Source organism: Dermacentor variabilis, chromosome 10 (genome assembly GCF_050947875.1).
Source record: "Dermacentor variabilis isolate Ectoservices chromosome 10, ASM5094787v1, whole genome shotgun sequence".
Classification (NCBI taxonomy): domain Eukaryota; kingdom Metazoa; phylum Arthropoda; class Arachnida; order Ixodida; family Ixodidae; genus Dermacentor; species Dermacentor variabilis.
In genome coordinates, this window is record NC_134577.1 from 67,075,418 (window position 1) to 67,091,502 (window position 16,085).

The 16,085-nt window shown below is 46.5% G+C and overlaps 1 protein-coding gene across 1 annotated transcript in view; it reads left to right on the top strand.

The window, feature by feature from the left end:
• LOC142560675 (solute carrier family 4 member 11-like) overlaps positions 1–16,085 on the top strand; it is a 38,024-nt gene that overhangs the window by 13,729 nt on the left and 8,210 nt on the right. Inside the window, exons 5-9 of the mRNA XM_075672926.1 lie at positions 995–1,079; positions 4,005–4,329; positions 8,663–8,747; positions 9,869–9,991; positions 11,229–11,342. Of these exons, the coding sequence (XP_075529041.1) occupies positions 995–1,079; positions 4,005–4,329; positions 8,663–8,747; positions 9,869–9,991; positions 11,229–11,342 (732 nt within the window). The remainder of the gene's footprint in view (positions 1–994; positions 1,080–4,004; positions 4,330–8,662; positions 8,748–9,868; positions 9,992–11,228; positions 11,343–16,085) is intronic.

Genomic DNA, 16,085 nt, shown 5'->3' on the forward strand with positions numbered 1-16,085 from the left:
CCAGCAAACAAGGACGGAAGGGAGGCAACACAATTCTGGCGCTAAATATGCTTCCAGTTTACCAACACGCCCAACAGATGGCATTGCTGCAGGGCTGTTTCACCACAACACTGCAGTTTAGCCAATATCTTCCTTGTTCGCTAAACTTCTGCGGTGAAAACCGTAAAACCTCCGTAAAAACATATACCCTAACGTTCGTCTTACCTTGGGGTCGGGCGCGAAAACCTTCGTCTTGTGCATATATATATATATATATATATATATATATATATATATATATATATATATATATATATATATATATATATATATATATATATATATATATATATGCGTAGATGTCAGTTGAATTGAAAGTGCACAGCCTCCTCTCGTATATATATATATATATATATATATATATATATATATATATATATATATATATATATATATATATATATATATATATATATATATATATATATATATATATATATGCGTAGATGTCAGTTGAATTGAAAGTGCACAGCCTCCTCTCGTAGGGTGCTTTGTCCCCACTGGGAGAACACGTGGCGTTAAGCCTAGCTCAATAGAGCGAAGGCTTTGTTGGAGAGGCAAGCATTCGGTGGTCCTTCAGGAATGCATGGCCATGAAGCTGACAAAACGCTGAGTTCACGTATGTTTGCGCGTTGCGCTACCCACATGTGAGAACAGCTGTGGCATTACTGCTATTACAAATGACGAATTCTATATGTATGCGCTTAGGAGAGGCGACCTTTTTTAATGTAGGAACCTCGATTTCATGTTTATCAGTTTCTAAGAAGTCAATGCACGGCGCTTTGTGGAACAATGGCTGCTAAATATAACATGGCCGTTTGCATAACACTCTGGTTCGCTGGCATTTCGGCGGTTCTAGCGATAGTTCAGAAGTTACCGGTAGCAGGGGCGTGCTCTCCATCTGAAATACGACCCGAGCCTTTGCCCGGCTGACGGTAGTAAACGTGCTTTACAGTTGCCATGCCAACCAGGACTATCCAGGGCGTTTGCAGCTACGGGAACGGGGACTTCGACTACGACCAGAGCTGGCTGTGTGTCATGTGAGTTTATGCAGACGTGCCCAAGCTTTCAAACTTGCTACATTCGGACCAACCGAGTCCATGATGGTGAGCAAGATGTCTAGTTTGTTCCGAGCATATGTACTTTTAATAACCAGCTTCTTTGCTGCATTCTGATCCCTCAACGCATCGACGAATGCATGGAGGAAGGACAAAACGAGCAGGGAAGCACTGTGCAAACAAGCTTGAAGCCAAACGAGTCGACCTAACACTGAATCGTCACGTCAGGGCGCGCGGTAGGTTTTAGTGCTTCCGCTCTGCAGACAGAGCCAAGGCACGGCAGCCGAACAAGTCCACATCGATTAAACGCTACCGGAAACCCACGATTCTCGGCCAATACGTTGAGTCTCAGAGGTTTCGTATTGGGCCCACTCTTTTTAGGGGAAAGTCAAAGGCAATGGCTTCACGAGGAGAGATGGCTTGCCAAGGGCTGCGCTACTTAATGCTCGCTCTTAGTCCACTTCCTTTTTCGATGGAGGCATGCATCAACGCCACAATCCTGTAGCTGGAGAGGATGTGGTGTGACGGAGTGCGAGAAGGGAACATTAGTAGAACCGTCATTGGGAAAGAGTGAAGGGAAAATATGAGGCGCGAGCTCGGTGATCATCTGCGACACCAACTGCACTCTCCAGCGCGTTAGTCGATGTGCATGATGTGCATTACGAAACTCGCTTCGAATGCGCTCGGCCCAGTGAGAGCCATGACTTGTACAATGTGCATGACAATATACGATTGTGAGCAAGTGCTAAGGCGCATTGAAAGAACAGTTGAAACGCCACCGAGAACATTACCATAATCGTCATTCATAAATAAATGAAGAATGAGTCATAATTTCAAGGAAGCTAACGCTCTCGTCGAGAGTCATTACAAACGGTTTCTACAGGAATAAAAACAAAAATATACGAGTTTGTGAGGGTTCTCAGACACTCTAGAAGAAACAATCCAACGTTAAGACGTGAGACTGAATTGCGCGCTAGAGATTGCGATCGCCGAAAAATGGCTGTCTTATGCAAGAGTAGAAATTAAAGAACGCAAAGATGGTCGACCCCAGCTTCTGCACCCTAGCCTGCTACCTAGGCATTCAATCTCGCACGGTCACTTTCGGCAATATCACTTTCAGGAAGAGCTGATTTGCTAGTTGAGTAAAGTCGGATGAACTGATTGGCTGCTTGAGCAAAACGGCCCGCATCATACAACGTTCCGTGTACTACGTTAGGCAAAAGCAATCGTATCACCAAAAGTGATCGTCCCAAAATACGGCCTCTATATTTATGCTAAGAGAAAAATGGGAAGGAGAAAGATGATGATAACCGGGGTACTAAGTCTCGTATCAGTTGTTGGCTCATGTAAAAATTGTAGTATGTCCCGAATTGTTACTGTATTATGCACCGTGTGTGTGGGGGATGGGGGTCAGAAACCAACATAGTGTCCTCCGAGAATGATCTGGCGTTGATGCTTTCCAAAGAAGACGCTTAAATCGGTCGCTCTATGTTCAGCAGACGCAAAACATATGCCCTAGTGTCTCGCATACGTGCCAGCGATCGCATTCTGGGCTCCTCTTATGGTAGCTGAACAGAGCACAGCACCAGTTTAATGCGCCGAGTCAAGCCGTCTGCTGCACGCCAAACTTCAGTCGAAGCGTGTGTATGTGCGGGCATGCGAAACCTAATTTCGCTGCCGGGCTTATGGAAGCCCCTGTAGTGACTGTCTTGTGGAGCCAAGACATCGCGTGTTAAACTTGGTACAAAATAAGCAAAAAAGCAGATGGTATCTACGGTCTCTAAAGAGCAGCGGGCGCAACAGTGCTTATACATACAAGGCAGCTCATGCTTCAGAGTTCCCACGTTAGCTTTCCCACCGCAGCGCTTGCGTAACCAATCTATTCGTGGTCCCTTCACTAGCGATGCCTGTAAGGTCTGCACTATCGAGGGTCAAAACATAATGCGGGTCTTGTCTGAGCTGGGACACGATTACTTGTATCGCAGGTCAATAGGCGCAAAGCACGGCCCAGACACTAGGCAGTAGGTCATAAATAATCTATCAGGTAGCAACTAGCTTGGGAACAGTTGATGTAGACCTGTGGTCAACATTACAAGTACGGGGTGAAGCAAAGTTGTTGTGACAGGTGACACGTCTGGGACATCAGTATTTGGGTGAGGATAGTGCTGTCGTATGTTGTACATACTCGTAAGTGGCTTTAAGACTCTCAGGCCGGGTATGGAGCGCGTAGTTTCTTCGTGATCCCTGACATATTGAGCTGAACGCATGGCCAAGGCAGGAAATATGAAGGCGTTCTAAGGATCCAGGCAGGAGCGAATCCTGGACGCTAATATGACGCACAAGAAGTCCATTCCCTTGATTTGATTCCTTTCTTATTATTCGTCGTTCATGAGAGGCCGATCTCGGTGCGAGCGGAGCGGGGCTCGAAATTCTGACGAAGCAGTTCGATCGCGACAAGAAATAGTAATGGTTGCATATTTTCCCCTCTCTCAGAGCGACATTGATTGGCGTTCACGTTTCGTAGGTGGGTCGTACACCAGGGGGTACAATTTCGCGTATAGGCTCCATGGCTGTATCCGGAAAACTTTAACAGGCGACCAAGAGGACATTTCGTTTCCGAAAACAGAGAAAAGGAGGCAAAGACCTCCTATCAAAACAATATTCATGGCGCGTCTTCAGTAATTTTCATAAGAAACTCCATAAGAGTGCTGTGGAAGTCTGCAGGCCTGGAGAAAGGTACTAAGGTAAGACACCTATGAGCCGGCAGCATGCGCGAAGTCGCAGGAAGCTTCGGTCGCAGGCGCTGGAGGGGCTCGTCCACGTGCGGTAGGCTTTGCAGGTCAGCTGCCCGTAATCGAATGGGCGTCCACGAACGTGGACAGCGAGACTTTCCGCCGGCGATTGCAGGTGCTCGGTGCCCTCGCTGCAGAGGAAGCGCGTGGCCGTGGCACGCCTCAAGCACCCGGCCAACATGGGTCGAACCTGCGGGGACGTGCGGTTCCTGGTCGCGGTGCTGACGCCGAGCAAGGAGAAAGGCACCAAGAACGCGCTGGAGACCGGCCGCACCTTCGCCACGCTGTTCGCCGACTCGGCGTTTCGTCGGCGGCTCTGGGAAGCGCGCTCGCACGCGCAGTTCGCCGACGAGCTGTCCGAGCACGCTGGCCGCCTCGCTGCTGACCAGAGGGACACCCTGGCGCCCGGTAGCGGCTCGCCGGACGCTGCGCGAGAAAGTGTGCGTGTGTTTGCAAACTTCGTTTTGCGGTCACATCGCTGCGTCTTATCTCCCTCTTTCCCCAGTGTGCTTGTATACACGCTGCAGCGTATCTTGTAAACCGTGCAGTGCACAAGCGTAAACATTGCGTGAGATTAACGTTGTGACTACTGCTATGCATAAGAGATGCAGGAGGTTACGCGTTCTGCATGCGATGAAAGCGACGACATTTGTGGGGCTCGCGTTATTTGTAATATATTTACCTGATAAACTTCACGAAAGGTTCGCCTCACCTAAATTGAAACGTGTGCTTAATCTGCGTAAGACTTATATTGAGGGCATTATACAGGACACTCCCCAGCCTTTTTTCTTGTTTTCGTCGACACAGAATAAGGCGGAATGATCCCCGAAAGCTCCGTAACCAAAGGTGTGCTTCGACTGATTCTGATACCTTGGCACAATGCGCGTCCTCGCATGGGTTTTATTGCACTTTGTAGTGCAGTCATATCCTCGAGGCTGAATAATTAAACGGGTCGGTAGAACGAGCCTTATACCAGTGCATACGTGAGTTGCTTCTTCATGAAGTTTTACAGCGAAGCTGTCTGTTTCCCCATGAAGTTTTACAGTGAAGCTGTACGTAGATAGAAAATTCGTCAGTGTGTCGCCTGTACGCCGAAAACCCCAGCAACCCCATGCGCGTGCGGGAAAAAAAAAGAGAGGCGCGTGATCACCTGCTTTCCGTCGCAGCCGAGCGCGAGCGCAGCAGCTTCTCTCCGGCTAGAAATGGGTAGGCCAAGCGTCATACGTACTCCGAGGAGCAGGCAGCGTTCGATCAGCAACGCCGCGAGCAGAACCGGGAACGAGCTCGTCTGCGCCGTGCCGATGCTGCATCCCGGGTACAAGAACAGGCTTGTACAGCCGAGCGCAAGCAGCGACTGTGTACCGAGGATCCGGTAGCCTACCAAGCCGTCGTTTAGAGAACCGCAGGGATTAACCCAGTGATGAACACCGGGGCCGCACGTTTCCGCTTCGCTGGTTAGCCGTCTGTACAGAGTGCTTGCGCGGTGATTTTTTTTAAAAGTTTGGGTAGAAATCGGCACGATGCTCAAGCAGTGTAATCAAAGCCATTATTGGGCTGATCCTGATAATGTTATCGCCGTACAGTTGATCAGGAGTATAATATCAGAACCGGTGAGTTCCTTCGGAGCTATATGAGCATTTCGGTGTGGCCGTCACTGCGTTAATCTTTATGTTCTCCTGAGAGCCGAACCCAGCTCAAGTGCACAATCGCTTTTCAAGTTGAGTTTCATATCTGTTACGGTAAAAACTGCTTATCTTTGCTCATACTCAGAGTTGAAGATGTGACATCGCGTGGTGAGTTTGTATGTTGTGGCTGTATCCTCTGGTTTCCCCGTCTTCGCGATATTCTAAACATGCTTTACAGGTGTATTCTGTCGTCAGGGACAATGCGACACTGTGTATCAAAGTATCGTCAAATGACGCAGTGTGACTAAAGCACTTCCAGACAGTCCCGTATGAATCTCACTTCGTATCTGGAACGCATACTTTACGTAATCGCAGCAGAGTATAATTTTGAAAATGATAGAATGCAATGAGCGATGCGGTGTAATGTGCAACCTCGTCCAACCGTGATTCCTGCAAAGGTGTAAATCAGCACCTCACTCATTACCACTTGGTATGTTGTTTTGCTGCTGAAGAATCGTTCATATAAATCTTTTCCCCATTACAAGCGCTCGCTCACTCGCTCACTTTCTCACTCTCTCACTTTCTCACTCTCTCACTTTCTCTCTCTCACTTTCTCTCTCACTTTCTCTCTCACTGACTTTCTCTCTCACTGACTTTCTCTCTCACTGACTTTCTCTCTCACTTTCTCTCATTCTCTCTCTCACACACTCTCACTTTTTCTCACTTACACAAATACCACTTTTAAGCGAAAATTCGGTGTTCTTGTTCATATTTCACAAACCTGCACGAGGGTTGTCAGGATATTACCACGCATGTGATTGAGGAGCAAAGTTAAACCGCGCATGCGCGACACTTTCTCTCCGCTACAATTTTGCTGAGAAATGCAGGAAAATAGACAAATCCAAGAACCTGCAAGTTGCTTGTAAAGTTAACCAATTTTTTTTTCTTCAATGTGCGCTTACTGCATGCCTTTAAATCTCGAAAGAGGTTAATCCGGTATAAAAGTTATCTTGTTGGTCCAAGTGACGAGTGAATTCTGGGTAGTAGTATTGCTGATTGCCGATAGGTATCGTTAGTGCTGTTTATTGAGAAACAATGATCACTCCTAAAAAAATTTAAATCCCATTTTCGCCGCTAAATGTTATTCGCCATCATGCCGCGTTTTCATCGTTTTTATTTACTTCATTTATAACCTTTCAAAGGCCTTGTGCCCTCGGGCTTCTTTTCTGCAGATTTATTTGTGCGTTGTTATCTACTACCAACCGCATAAAACTTGAAACGCGTTGACAGCATAGTGTTGAGAGTTTCGACCATAACGGTTGCATTGAGTCTGCTCTGCAGGAAAAAAAACCTAAGTCCTCACTACCGGGCCCTCTCAAAACGCTCACCTCGTAAAACTGCTAGCAACGGGACTAATCTGTTACCCATAATGGTGCCCCACTGGCTTTGGCATTGAGTTGCTTAGATTTACGTTCACTTTAACGATCCCCAGGTGGTCAAAATTAGTCCAGAGTCCTCCAATACTACGTCCCTCTTAAACCACTGCAATTTCGGGACACATCTAATGTAACGCAAAAAGGAAACAAAAGTTAAAAATCCTCATTCCAGTGCCAGCTTTCTGACACAATGAGGTTGCTTTAATCCGTTTCCTCGGTACTTTATCACTTTAACTCTTTCCATATCGCGTTCATTGTACATCGTTAGGCCACTAACAATGGTCCGAGACGCCGCTTTTGAGACCTTCCGCGCCGCTCATGGACACACTTCGCCATCGGACGTGAAGGAGGAGAACTGTATTTTTGTTTTCTAAACAGTGCAATTTTTTCCCAAGAGGCGGGAATGTTTTGGACGTCCTCCGAAGTTTCGAGATTGTCAAAGTACAAAGCCGAAATGGCCGCCTCCGGGAGCGGCGCATGTGCTTCGAAAGAGCGCAGATCTCATGAGTCGCGTATAAAAATAAGTTTTGTAACCTCACTATGGCACAGCAATAATATTTATTATGCGAAGCATATTACTAGAGCTCAACCCAGCTCCTCAGGCGCGGCGGTGTCGCCTTCAATGACCTTCACGCCATACCACGTGACACCGCGACGTCACGACAGAGGAGAAACGGGGCTCCAACTCGCGCCGTCGCTCGCGGCGTCGCCTTCAAGGCTGACCACGTGACACCGTGACGTCACGACAGAGGAGAAACGGGGCTCCAAACTCGCGCCGTCGCTCGCGGAGTCGCGGCGGTTATAAGCAGCTGCGCTTGTTTCTAGGTGGCTTTGGCTCAACTCTTGCAAGATGGGCTGGGTGGGAATCAAACCAGGGTCTCCGGAGTGTGAGACGGAGACGCTACCACTGAGCCACGAGTACGATGCTTCAAAGCGGTACAAAAGCGCCTCTAGTGAATGCGGTGTTGCCTTAGAAACGAGCTGTTTCTAAGGCTCAGGCGTGCGTCGCTTGCTCAGGCGCACATTTCGTTGCCGCGCCGAACGCTGCGTTGCTCCACGCTCACCGCGTCCAATGCGGGGCGCGTAGTCGCTGCGCCGTAGCCCATTGTCTTACACCCCTTGGCGGGTCGACGGGAACGCTGTCGCATTCCACTCTTGAAGGCGAAGCAGAGTAACGCATGAGTTGTTTGTTCGTCTAGCCGAACCAAATATAGCCAAGCAACAGCAGTTCACCAGGCTAAACAGTGGTTCAACAACTAAAATAAAGGCTAGTATGCTTCGCATCCTGGGCTTAACCTTAGCTAAGCCACAGCCATTTTTTCAATATAGCATAAATATTTCGGTGAGAGAGGTGCTTTCATTATTGGTATATGAAATGTGGACGCAAGTTCAAGCAACGCATGTCGCTGTTGCTTCGCTCGGGATCGCATCGTAGGTGTTGCTCAACCGGTGATGCGTTTCTTGCTGGGACTTCAACTTGCAAATAAAGCGCTTTGCGCATGCGAGAACAGTGCCTAATGCAAATTGAAATGTGCTGGGGAGCAATATGGCGCCATTTCCTCCGCAACAGACCTGCGGATAGGAATTGTTGTACGTAGTGCCTCGCCGTAGCTCCCGGTGTCTCTCCCTAGCCTTGCCAACGTCAAGGACGAAAAAAAAAAACTACAGTTCAGAATATGTTGCAGTAAATTTTGCGCTCTGACGCATTTCAGAAGGAGCGCAAGTGCACCATTGCCCGAGGCTTGCGTGACGATGTCCGGCGTCGGCTGCCCTACTACATCAGCGACTACGTCGATGGTAAACCCTCATGACCCTATGTCAAAGTGTGTGTGTGTGCGCGCGCTCCTGTGATATAGGTAGATAGATAGCTAGATAGTCGGATAGATATGGATGGATGGATGGATGGATGGATGGATGGATGGATGGATGGATGGATGGTCTCAGTGTGGCCCCATGAGTCTGATGTGGATATGTCGGTTGGTGCACTTTCGTAGCTCGTATTGGCATTCAAATGGCCGTGCCCATGGCGGCTAGTGCGGCCGTCCAATCGACCTGGGGCTTGCGTTGCTCGCTTGAAGCAAAGGCTTGGAAAGATAAGTCAAGATTACATTAAATCTTGAAGGATTTCTGGCGCATGCAAGTAGTTTTCCCATGGTTTTTAAGGACTGAAACGGTCATTAGGACAGGACATTGGGTAGTTCCCCGAAGACCAAGTTGACGTGTACCTTATTTACTCGCATAATGCTCGTACTTGCGCGTCTCCCCTTCCCCCCCCCCCCCCCCCCCCGCCGTTTCGCTGGCCGCTAAAGTAAGCATTTGTTTCCCTAGATTAGTCATCGCACCCTCAAAAATCACTGCACCGACAGTCATCCACTTGTTCCGATGTCAGCGTTGACGACGCCGACTAGGTTGGGACAGTCACATTACTTATTTGTTTGCGGACTCTTACGTTCAGCTGAGTATGCTGCGAAAAAGGAATGAATTAATGAACAAAAGAAAGGGCCTTTGTCGTTTCTTTTGAGGTAGGATCGGTACTGCTATTACAAACGTAACTGCTGCTTGGAAGTAATATTTCGTTTGAGGTTACAGTGGCTGGTGTGAAAACCCCCTATTTACGGGCACTTTATTTTTAAGTTTTGTACTTAGTGCAAAGAAGGTTTGATCGGAAGCATTCTCCCGAGCAGAATTATCGCACGCGAAACAACGTGCGGTAGCTGTATGCGAGTAAATACGATACATCAATATCCAGTATTGGCATACGGTGTCACCGAGGTCGCAGTACTTCGTAATATTATACTCTGAACGGGCTTAATGACTTTCAGTTGTATCCACGACGTCCAGCATTTCTTAGACATTTTTCTTGCTTCAGCGATACAAGCTTACGTTGGTCTCGCCTCGCTGTTTTTTTTTCTCCACAGGTATCGTGGGCCCACGAACGCTGTACAAGACGATATGCACCACGTTTTTCCTGTACTTCGGATGCCTCCTTCCTACCATAGCATTCGGAGCGTTAAATGACACTAACACACACGGCAAAATTGGTAAGCAAACGTTGCTACCTCTGAATAAATGTTTCGTGTATTCGATACAGTACTGTTGTAGATTGGTTGCTGCGGAGAGATTGAGTAAGAAAGTACGCGGGCTACTTCATTTACTTATGCTATACAGCAATAAAGAAATAGAAAAAAAATGGCATAAGCGAGAAACTGTCTGAAGTTGATGAAGATAAAACCACAACGTACATTTCACTTGACGTCTGTTCATGCCTCTAGCTGAATGAATATCCATTACATAAAAAAAGAAACTGAACTATTTTGTCGTCTGCTTTTACTTTTGACCTTGTGCTTTATATTCATTCATGATTGTTCTATCTAGCTTTGGGTACGTTCTTTTCTGTAACCGTCATTCTGCACACAGCTTCCACTATGGACGTAAAAACTTTAATAATATTATGTATATATATTTTTATCAAAGTCATATACGAATTGATAGCAGAAAAATGGAAAACCCATTTCTACAGCTGCTACTGCAAAAAGCCACAATGCCTACCGTACAAAAACATGGAGTAGTGAAAAACTCGTAGCCCCAACTTTGTGAGAGAGGAACGCAGACGTGAATGTCAGAAATGTTGGAAATCAGATTAGAGAGCACATCGCCTCGTCTAGAAATGTGGCCTTAACTAACTACCACTCTAAGTAATTCTTCTAGCCCCATTTTAGATTTGAAAGAATTTATATTCTCGAACTCTACGTTCGTATAAGTTTCGGATAAAGGCATTGACACCTCCTTAATTAGTATCTTACGTTAAAAAAAATGCACACCATCACTTGCTCCAGCCGATTTCTTTTAACGAATGCAGACCTGAATGACTTTTCACCACTACCAGCTGTTCGCCGTCGTGGACGGTTAGTGTAGACAAGCCTGGTATCCACCCATGCCACGCTAAATCACCCCGAGATGTTCGGCCTTCCCACTACTACTGCATTCCCTTCTGTCCTGCGTTCTCAGACTTATTTTCGTTTATTGTGTCTATTGGTGACGGATAATTCCGAAAGTCAAGTGCACTGGAGTGGCATGCAAGGTGCATTCTTTCACGTGAGGTGTACTCGATAGACGAGATGTTCGATTGTCTATAAGTATGTGTCAAAGGAGGCAAGCAACGACGTTTCTCAGAAATAATCCCGTAACGCTTAAAATGTTCTTAAGCGACTCTTTCATGCTTGCATTCGGAGGGACTCAATGCTTATAACAGTTCTCGAGACGCGTTTGGTATTGCAGACGTCAAGAAATGCATGGTCAGCCAGACCATTGGCGGACTGGGCTTCGCACTCTTCAGTGGCCAACCGCTCGTCATACTGATGACGACTGCGCCTCTCAGCCTGTACATTAAAGGTGAGCAGGACCATGATGTCTTAATTTATTAGTGCATAACTTTCTCGCACTTATATCAGCCAGACGTTACGTAGAGAACGACATAATTTCGCCACGAGAAAAGAAAGCAGCTGCAGTAAAGCCTGCATAGTGAACCGACATCTAAGCGTAAAATAATAATCACCGAGGTAAGGCTAGGCACTAACAGACGACCGGAGGCCCTTACCCTGCCGCCTAGTCTGAAGTGTACGGACCATATAATAGGCTAATGCCTATTTGTTTTCGCGCACCAGGGCTTCATCGTTTTAGTGTATGAGCGGGAATTATAACATAAGGAGTGGTTTAGCGAATACGTTGTGTATATAAATATGTCTGTTTCTGTCTCTCGTGCCTTTATTTGCCTATTTTCATTTTTATCAGTTAAAAATGCTTTCTTGCCGTGGTCTCGTCGTTCCTAAAGCATATTCAGTCATTTATTTAGGAAAAATGTGGCAGAATTTGCCGACATTGTTGCTGACAGTCGCGCACCTGACAATGCTGAACTTTTGCGGGCCCCTTACCATCTGCCTGACACTGGTCAGCAATCCAAGAGAAAAAAGATGTCCAAAAAGTATCCTTCTTCTGCAGTGGACTCGTCACTCCACGATATTCTACAGGCGGGTATTTGAGAGAAAGAATGGTAGAATTTTGAAAGATGTACCGCCCGTAGCTTCTAAAATGCTATTGAAGTGTAAACATTGAGGTGCAGCCGTCACTGAGGTAAATTGGAGTTTTAAATATGAGCGCATTCCTTTGGCTACACTGTCCCGCCTGGTCTGCCTGTGCTGCATCGACACGATGATTGCGTGAAACAGAATGAGGAAAATCTAGCACCTACATGAGAAGTCGGTCCCGGGACTGCAGCGTGGTAACCGAGCACCTATCCTCGGCGTCACCCGAACTGCTGAGAATTAAGGGGCTTGAAGCACACCCTCGCAATTTTTCGACAATATCGCGCGAGCCTCCACCACACGGCGGGTCAGAGGCCTACAGCAGCGAGGGACACTCCTGAAGCAAAGAGCACAGCAGTATGCATTCGAACTGAAAATCGCGTTGTAGGACCGCACATAAATTCGCCTATCCCACCATCTCCTCGTTGTTACAAGGCCGCTGACACGCCGTGTGGTCGGGGCTCTCTCGATCTTATTGAAATACTGCAGGGGTGTATGTGCGAGAATAGCGCGGAACAGAAAAGAAACCACCGTGGTGCTGTCGCAGTATCGTCACACACACACGTAGCTCGCTTGGAAGGTCTCCAGTGACGCTCCATGCGTTTGGCGGCGAAGCCAAACGGGTGCACCGTCGAACGGCTGTTATAGATGTTGAATAAAGTTTGCGTCCTGTACGGATACTCCCGCACTAAGGCTTCATTCATTATACACCTCCTGCTGTTTATGCAGGCCATCAAAGGCCACGGCTGACCAGGGCGAGTAATATGCGTTCGTGGTATAGGTGGGTTCTGGCCGAGTGGTTCTACATCTCATTTATGCTGCCAATCGATCGTTCACCATCATGTCGCGTCATCTTATCGCTGTTGGAGCCACGTCATCCACTCCAATGCCACACGCTTGCTGTCCCACAAAACCTGCGAAGTTTCTTTGGCCACGTGAGCAGCTTTTTTTTTGCCCGAAAATTACTTTGGGAGCACGGGTGGCAGATTCGTGGCAGATAGCACTTTCTCCCGTTTTGACCGCGACATGTTGCTTTCAAGCAAAACGCATGTAGGCGGGAACGGGGGGACACTCGCAATCTGGAATTTCGGAAGATATCGTCTGTTGTTTGAGCGACCGACCTAAGTGACACGGGGGTTGGCTCACACGAAGACGTCTCGTTAATGGCCATCGCCACAAGTCTCCCGAACACTGCACACTTCCAACATTCGCCGCGGTAGCTCAGAAGCTACCGCCTTGCGTTTCAGAGCTTCGAGGTCAGACGTTCGAATCCCAGACACGGTGGCCGCATTTACACGGGGGGCTAAATGCTAGAACGCTCGTGTACCTCGATTTCTACGTGAAGGAACCCCAGGACGGTCAAAAGTAATTTGGAGCCGCCTATTACGGCGTTCTTCATAATTATGTATTGTAGTTTTGGCGCCTGAAACTTCACAATTAAGTAGTTTTTGCTGTGTTCGATAAATTTATTTTGCTATCTGTAAACATATTGCCGCCTTAAAGGGACACTAAAGAGCAACACTAATGTCGTACTCGGGTGGTCGTTTAAGAGCGCTCTGACCGAGATACGAAGGTGGCGTAAAACAGCTGTAAAGCAGTATTACGAGAATATCGCTGGTATAGAAGCGATGATCCTGCTTGTTTATCATCTGTCGAGCCCATTCATGCTGTCAGTAGCACTTACTGTTCCTTTAGAAGGCCTTTGTAGTGGTGCCACAGCGTTCTGAAACGACCCCCTGGATATGTCATAAATAAGTTTCCGCTGGCACCGTATTGCTCCAAAGCTCCGCGATAGCACCTCCTTTCCTTCTTTTGTTCTACGGATACACATGCGATGGCGGCTCATCTAATCTCTGAAATAATAATAAACTCTGCCTCTCGCCCCGCCTTCCCTTGCTCTTTTTATATAAATAAATATACGTAATGAAATACATGCACCTGTGCTTGCAAGTGTGACAAAGAAACTTCCAAATTATGAAGTCGTGGCGACATACATAAAATAAGAAAGAACGCTTGCGAAACGGATTTTTGCGAACAGCTTACGAGTCGCGACGCAGCTACCGCGCCATGTATAGATATTGTATATACATGTGTATATTGCATCCAATGTGTGCAGCATTAGGTGCCAAAAAAAAAGAAAAAAAAAGATTTGTTTGATTGTGCAGTAGGTTGGTAGAAAAGAAACGTGAATGTTTTTTCTGCTCAAAGAAATTTCAGAGCCTCTTACAGGCCGACACTCTAGATTACCAGAGGGCGCATTGAAGCCGTTCCTCATGCGGAAACACGAAAACGCTCCATTCACCTCTGTCATTGTTGAGCGCTCACTTTTCAGCTTACAAGTTTCTTCCGAGCGAGAAGAGGCAAAATTTTGATCCCCCCAATCCAGAGATGGTAATAATTATTTGATGGTGTTCTTTAAAAACTCTTTCAAGGATTTGTAGCCGTAATCTGTGCAACTATTCTTTTCTTACTGGAACAATTGTTAGCTTTAGTCCACTAGGGAAGAATTTTAGATGCTGTGATTACCTGTTCAGCGACTTTCCTAGTGTATTCTTTGTGTTCTTTGTGCTTGCTGCATTTAGTGCTCAATTGTGAGCGGGAAGGTTTGCCTATTAGATAAACACTATTTGCTCGTAGGGTCGAAACAAATCTATTAACTGTGTTGGCTGCGATACGCGGATTCACATAAAGGCGGCCTCTCGCGACCCAAGCAAAGCTTCGCGAAACGATGGGCTATGATTGCTGCCTTGGAGACCTGGCGAGAAGACGCTACATCGGTTTCATTACCATTAGAGATCTGAAAATAAGGTTTAAAGGCAGAAGGTGAATACGAAGCAACACCGATCAAAAAGTGCCAGAAGCGAATCAAATCAACTCGAATGTAGGATATTTTTCCCGAATAGTGTGCGAATATTTTACTGCTTTCCGAGCAATTTTCGAATCCTGGTATTCGAAGCAATGGATAGTTTCTGTCATTAAACTGCAGAATATAAAACACAGTTTGCTGGAAGGACAAAGTGAGTATTAGGAACGACTAAGCGACTAAGCAGATTATTCGGAAAAATCTTCCTTTTGCTGAGCATACATGGTCATGCCTTTTAATATAAACACTATGAAGGTAACGTTGTGGCCAGTTAACACCTGTGTATGCTTTCGCTACCAAACTTGTGTATCGTCCGAAGGGATGGCGTAGGGAAAAAAAACAATTTTTTTTCTTTATTAAGAACGGTCGCGGTAGGTGTACCACAGTTGCATACAGTATCTTGCAGTGAAAGGTATTCTGATTTAAACCGATAAGAAGGGCGCAGGTGATTCATTTATAAATAGTACCAAACAATTCCTGCTGCTGAATGTCATAAGCCTGACTGCCTGAGCGACGCAGGCTCCTCTATTTCGTTATGTCTGCTGTGGAGGGGATGAAAGTTTTCGCGTTTCTGCTTCAATTTCTTGTTCGATTGTGTACAGTGAAAGACGTAAAGCATTCAAAATAGTATTTGAAAAGATACCCGGACTTTCGTATAGTGTCCACTCGATTCAAGGACCTAATTGCGGAGTGCGTGTCTAATTCGAAGACACAATCGAATGTGACAGCATTTTGTTCGTTATTAGAAAGTTTTGAATATTCGCACAGCACTAATGTTGTCATAATATGAACGCACTCGGTCGATACACAAAGGACGTAGTGGTTTCCGAATACTATAATATGCCTGTTTTGGTCCCTTGTATTGCTCAAATGATGCTTTAAGTGTCTCTTTCAGGCGCCTAAAACATATATTTAGTGCCTAAAAGTCTGGCCTCTCCTGATGTTTTGCCTTTGTTTTCTTTTTGTGTCACTTCAAGACGATCACTAAGACCGCATTTGTGTTGCGAGCACGGCTTATATTTAGAGGTGCTATGAGCAAGTTCATAGCAGTAGCAAAAGAGGACCACGAATCAGAAATCGTCTTAATAAAAGCTTTAGTGAAGTTGCAGGTATCCAATGTACATGGAGGTCTACGGCCAAACCCATGCGGGACCACCTGTACAGCTGGAAAACAATTATGGAAGTTAACAA